The sequence below is a fragment of the Cheilinus undulatus genome, linkage group 4 (assembly GCF_018320785.1).
Source record: "Cheilinus undulatus linkage group 4, ASM1832078v1, whole genome shotgun sequence".
Taxonomy (NCBI): Eukaryota; Metazoa; Chordata; class Actinopteri; order Labriformes; family Labridae; genus Cheilinus; species Cheilinus undulatus.
Window position 1 is genome coordinate 56,329,440 of NC_054868.1, and position 6,000 is coordinate 56,335,439.

Genomic DNA, 6,000 nt, shown 5'->3' on the forward strand with positions numbered 1-6,000 from the left:
ATATCAACACCCACAGACATTTTTGAATTCATTTCTTGATGCCTTTATTCCACGGAGCTATAAAAAATCCCACTGTAAGAGTGTCTTTAAAGTGCCCTACAGATACACGCTTGGCCCAAAAAGGATAATGGCACCATCAAGTGGTTAGTAGTAAAAATTATGTCCAAGGTTCCCATTCAAAATAGCTTCACAGATAATGGTGGTAACAGTGATACATACTGAAAATTTGCAATCAAAATAATCATTAATAATGGGTTTAAATGGGCCAGTTTTGTCCCCAAGGGATATATGAGAGTATTTTTCCTATGCACAGTACCAAACAGGTCAATGTAATGATGTGGGTTGAAAAATTAAAAATGAGCAAAAATACACATCTTAGTGCAGTTTCATGCCGATGGCATCAACAGAACACCAACTAGGTCAAGAATCCAAAACAGAATGTGCCCAGGTAGACCAAAGGGTTAAATCGCTCATCTTCAGTCCTACACCAGTGGAGTCCAGACTCCTCAGAGCTGAAAACACCCTCAGCTCAGCTGTTTGTCCACTCTCCTCAGTCAAAGGGCCAATCAGATGAAGAAGAACAGAACTTTAGCTTGTTTAACAGAGAAAATGTCTGTCTCCTCTTTTTAAGGGTAAATTAAATGCATTGCTGTTTTTATATCTACCTGCTCTGTGTGTGTGCTGCAGGCAGTAAGTCTGATGGCCAGAAGAGTCCGAGCGATTCAGTGTTTCTCAGGATGGATGAGATCCCGTACATCAGAGAGGACCGAGCGGAGGCCGAGCCGAACCCCGGTACGAGCTCTGACAGCTGCTGTCTGTTGGGAACTTATCAGCAGCTTCACTGCCCTCAGCGTGTAGAGACGCCAACGCAGTAAAGCCTGATTTATGCTTCTGTAGGTATGCCGTCGTTGAACATTTGAAGTTCTGCGTCGAGGGAACGCGTCGCTCTGCAATTCACCGCCATACCGCTAGGCGGGTGTGGCTGCATGTGTGTGGTTTCAGAGGGGTCACATCCGAATTCTTGTTTATCTTCTGGTCATGGCGACCGAGGTGGAGCGGGTGTGTTTGGAGTTGGAGCTCATCGATATCGACGAACAAATTCTTTTGTTGCAAATGTTGAAGCGCAGGCGACCGGGAAGACGTTTGCGGAGGTGGTCTGTACGACCACTAAAGCAGTCGAGGCTGAGAACGGGTGAATTTACCACTCTGGTTCGCCCACTGAGGGACCTGGATGAAGAAATGACGTTCTGAGCGGACCAATCACAGCCCTTGCGGTCTGCGTCGCCACAACGCATAGTTAGGATTTTTTGGAGGTGCGCGCCAGGCTGTGGCGTAGGGGTCCGCGCCGACGCAGAGGGCTACAAGTAGCTACGCTGCTGATGCGACACAGAAGCATAAATCAGGCTAAAGAGAGCCACAGAAATGATGTCTGGGCTGTTTGGATAAGGGGGGACGGTGGGGGTCGGGTTTTAGGAGGCCGCTGTAGATGTGTTGTTCATGCTGCAGTCAGCAGGTATCTGAATGCTCAAAGCATGCTGGTAGAGCATCGTCCAAACAAGCTCTCTACTCAAGGATTCTGCATCAGTGGTGTAAATTGTGATGTCCAGGCATCTTTAGCTGTATGCAGGAGTCAGTCCATTTAGAATAAAATGGAAACATTGGTTTAGAGTATCATCTGCAGCAGCTGGTGAGGCACCCTCAGTTTGACCTTGAACACAAACTCCACAGAAGGTCATAGCAGACTGTAGTCTGTCCTCCACAGAGACGGAGGCTCTCCTCTCTGTCAGGGTCGTAACTACCTCTCTCTCTCTCTTTCAGACACGGCCTCTGTTCCCATAGAAACGGACACCTCGCCTTTCATCAGCAGCCTGTCGCTGAGCGGCTCAGAGGACACGCTGGGCAAGAAACTCCTGCTCAAACTCAGTGAGTCTCTCTTTCTCTACACGTGACGGCCATCAACATTCACAGGACACCAGCCTGATTTATTCCTAACCTTCAACCCTCTCACCCTCAGCGGCCCTCTTTAATGCTGAAAAAGTCTGCACAACCGTTGTTTAAAACTGACCCTGATCCTCCACATCCTCCACCCACACCCTCCCACACACACCAGCCCTTTCTCTGCTTTCCTCTCTCATACTTCTGGCTGTGCATTCACATGCAAACATGGCACACAAAAATGCTCCCACACTCTCAGACGAACTCAGTTAGACTGCTTAGTATTCAGATGTTGTTCTTTAAAGGAGAGTACCAGTCAGACCTTATTGTTGACTACTTTAGAGACATTATAGGCAAAGAAGCAGCTCATAAATCTAAAACTGGACAATCAAGTTCTCATTTGTTGTAATTCAGCCTGTTAGAATCAAAAACAGAACTTCTTACTCACAATCACCCTGACATCCATTAAATCGTGTTTTCTTTTGGATTCATAACCTACAAAAACTAAACCCCCTAATTCAGCAGAGGTCCAGTCATCAAGTGCAGTGAATGTGTGACAGTGACTGCAATATAAAGATGCCTGAGTCTGGAAGGTCCAGCCACTGATTTATCAGTATTCATGGCTCCCATTACACCAGGAAGACAAAAGAACAACTCAGAGAAAATGTTATTGAGGAGTCTAAATCAGGGGATGGAGACAGAAACATCTCCAAGTCTCTGAACATCCTCCAGAGTTCAGTTAAATCCATCCTGAAGAAATGAAGGAATATGTCACATGTGTAAATCTGCCTAGATCAGACTGTCCTCACACACTGAGTGGGCGTGCAAGAAGGAGACTAGTGAGAGAGGACACCAAGACACCTATGACTACTCTGAAGGAGCTCCAAGCTTCAGCAGCTGAGATGGAGAGACTCTGCAGACAACAACTGTTGGCCGGGTTCTTCACCAGTCAGAGCTTTATGGGAGAGTGGCAAAGAGAAAGACACTGTTGAAGAAAACTCAGATTCAATCTGGACTAGAGTTCACCAGAAGGACTGTGGGAGACTCCATGGTCAAGAGGAAGAAAGGTCTTTGGTCTGATGAGACCAGAATGGAGCTTTGAGACCATCAGACAAGACGCCAAACACTGACATCACCACAAACACACCATCCCCACTGTGGAGCACGCTGGTGGCAGCATCATGCTGTGGGGATGCTTCTCAGCAGCATCATGCTGTGGGGATGCTTCTCAGCAGCATCATGCTGTGGGGATGCTTCTCAGCAGCATCATGCTGTGGGGATGCTTCTCAGCAGCATCATGCTGTGGGGATGCTTCTCAGCAGCATCATGCTGTGGGGATGCTTCTCAGCAGCATCATGCTGTGGGGATGCTTCTCAGCAGCATCATGCTGTGGGGATGCTTCTCAGCAGCATCATGCTGTGGGGATGCTTCTCAGCAGCATCATGCTGTGGGGATGCTTCTCAGCAGCATCATGCTGTGGGGATGCTTCTCAGCAGCCGGCCCTGGAAGGCTTAAGGCTAAGGCTAAAGGTAGAGGGGAAAATGCATGCGGCAAAATGAAGGAAAATTCTGGAGGACAGTCTGATTTTACATGTTTTTATTCAGTCACTTATTTTACATTAGATATTTTTATTTTATTGACATTACTGAGTAGAAATCTGTTTTCACTTTGACATTAAAGAGGATTTTTTTGCCATAAAAGCTAAATTGTAGTGACCATGACTGGTTTATAAAATCAATAAAGGGATAAAACTTCCAAGGGGGTGAATATTTTTTAACTGTGTCTGCTAAGGTAAATATTGCTTTGAGACGCACACAGCATGCAGAAAAATAGGCGAGCCTTCAATTCTGTAGATTCTGCATAGCAGGAACGGGATAATCAGCATTCACAAAGGCAGTCTGGAAATCCTGACTTCTGAAATAAAAATCAACATTTGGTGACTGAACCTGCTGTCAGTGTCAGAGAATCTTCAGGGTCCGTCACAGTCAGCAGCTCAACACCTGAGTGAGGTACAGCAACAGAACAGCAGCTCCAGTCGTGTCTGTTCCCCTGGCTCTGTCCTGACTGTAGAGAGACGTCTCATAGCAGCTTTTGCCAACTGTTGGAAATATGTGAGGTCATGTTTGGACTCAGCTGACAGAAATAAATCCTTAATCTTTCCTCTTGTCTCCTCAGGTCATAAGAAGAGGAAAAAGTCCCGGGAAGGAGAGAAAACTCCAGAGGACATTTCAGAGCAGCCGCTGGTGAAAACCTAGCAGTGAGAGTGTGTTTGACACACAGCTGAACCCTCCATCATCTGATGGTTCTTACTGACCATGTGGATGCTAAACTCTCAGAGTTTTATCTGAAACACACTCCACACACCCCCCCTCTTAATGTGGACCATCACTGGGATTGAAGACAACATGTGGATGGAACAAACCATTCTTTAAACCACGGGGGGGTGCAGCTTTTGGCAATATGCATTTAACGGTAGCTTCTCATCTTCACGGGTTTTTCTTGCTGATGCTTGTCTATTAAAAATGACTGTGAATGTAAAAGATTTGTAGGAAAATGAAGACTTTTTATACACTATTTACCCTCCTCATACCACGTCTCCAGTGGAGCTAAAGGGAAAAAACAGACAGGAAATGTTTGGAAGGCACCAAAGATGTTGCTGTTTTGTACATACAGACATCAGCTGCTTTGAGTTCAGGCTTTTATTTTGAAAGTCACTTTATAGATGCTTGCTAATTCTATTGATAGATGGACTAATCTATTAATCTTGTATTTATCTAAGAAGCATTTCCCTTCCAGACCGTGCTTCGATGTTTGAGATCGTTTTCTTCCTTCCTAACTGATATCTGAAGAACTGAAGGAGTGTTAGAGCCACATTAAAGAAAAATAACCTTCGCATGTTAGCAAATAGTGGGTCAGCTCCACCAAGAATAACCCGGACTTAGCTGAACCTCTGACATGACAGGGGACACAGGGGTGAGAACCCGAGTGTGCAGAAGGGAAATCAGTGCAATAGTGAGCCGTCCTGATTTCATGCATGGAAGTCAGAAAGTTTTCAAAAGTTGGAGCAAAAGTGCCTCCTTACTTTGGAAATAAGCTTCAGTGCAAATAATTAGAAGGAAAATAATGATCCCAGGCGTCGGTTTCTGCTGCTGAGATTCAGAGCCCCCAGGTCCCCCCCTTCATCCAGCCTAGAGCGCACCAAACCCCTATGCTGGATCCTGAGCCCAGCTAGACCACCAGACGTTTGCTGTCCAGTTCCCCTCAGGGGGGGGTCCAGGTTTCCCTGTCCAGGGCGAGACACCCCAAGTGCGACCTCTTAAGGGTTTGTTGGGTCACCCTTGCTCTGGCCCCTCCCCTCAAGGCCAGTTTGCCTATTTTGCCCTGGGAGACCCTACCAGAGGAAACATCGGAGCAGAGCCACTGCTCCTCCACCTGGAGGGAGCTAGTTGAGGTGGTTCAGACATCTGAAAACGTCACTATGGAGAGTGAAAGTATTATTTTAAGAATGGTCTCATTTGTTTAGATGACTGTTGTGATCTGGCTCGTATTGAACGGAGCAGAGTTTCTCTCACTGATGACGGAGAGCTGACCTGGATGTACCTTTACCATGAATTCACCAGACTAAAAAACCAACATGCTCCATTCTGAAAATTTAGGGTGAAAGGGCACAACAATCCCTGGTTTTCACTGAGATCAGAAATCTCCTCAGAGAGAGAGATGCTGCTTGGGCCAGGGCAAGGAAAATTAGGTCAGAGGTCAACTGGCTCCATTTTTGACAACTCTAACAAATGTTCTTCCTGAATTAGGAGACAAAATCTGAGTTTTATCTCACTGAAACCTCCAAAAATCCAAATGACCTAAAGAAATTCTGGAAAGTAGTGAAAACCTCCTGGGGCCTATGTCAGCTGGTGAACTCCTGAGTGTTTTAGTCTGAGGTTCATTCATGCTGACTGAAAAGTCTGAGATGCTGAATTACTTTAATGAACCTTTTATATCAGCTGGCTCTGATTCCACTCTCTAAATCCTGATCTGACAAAGTCACTCTTAAATCTAGGCTCAGTAAGC

General features: G+C 46.0%; 1 protein-coding gene across 1 annotated transcript in view; it reads left to right on the top strand.

Annotated features, from left to right (window-relative positions):
- LOC121508542 (metal transporter CNNM1-like) overlaps positions 1–4,419 on the top strand; it is a 29,044-nt gene extending 24,625 nt beyond the window's left edge. The window contains exons 9-11 of the mRNA XM_041785468.1: positions 688–792; positions 1,819–1,923; positions 4,111–4,419. Of these exons, the coding sequence (XP_041641402.1) occupies positions 688–792; positions 1,819–1,923; positions 4,111–4,190 (290 nt within the window). The 3' untranslated portion in view covers positions 4,191–4,419. The remainder of the gene's footprint in view (positions 1–687; positions 793–1,818; positions 1,924–4,110) is intronic.
- The last annotated feature ends 1,581 nt before the right edge of the window (positions 4,420–6,000 follow it).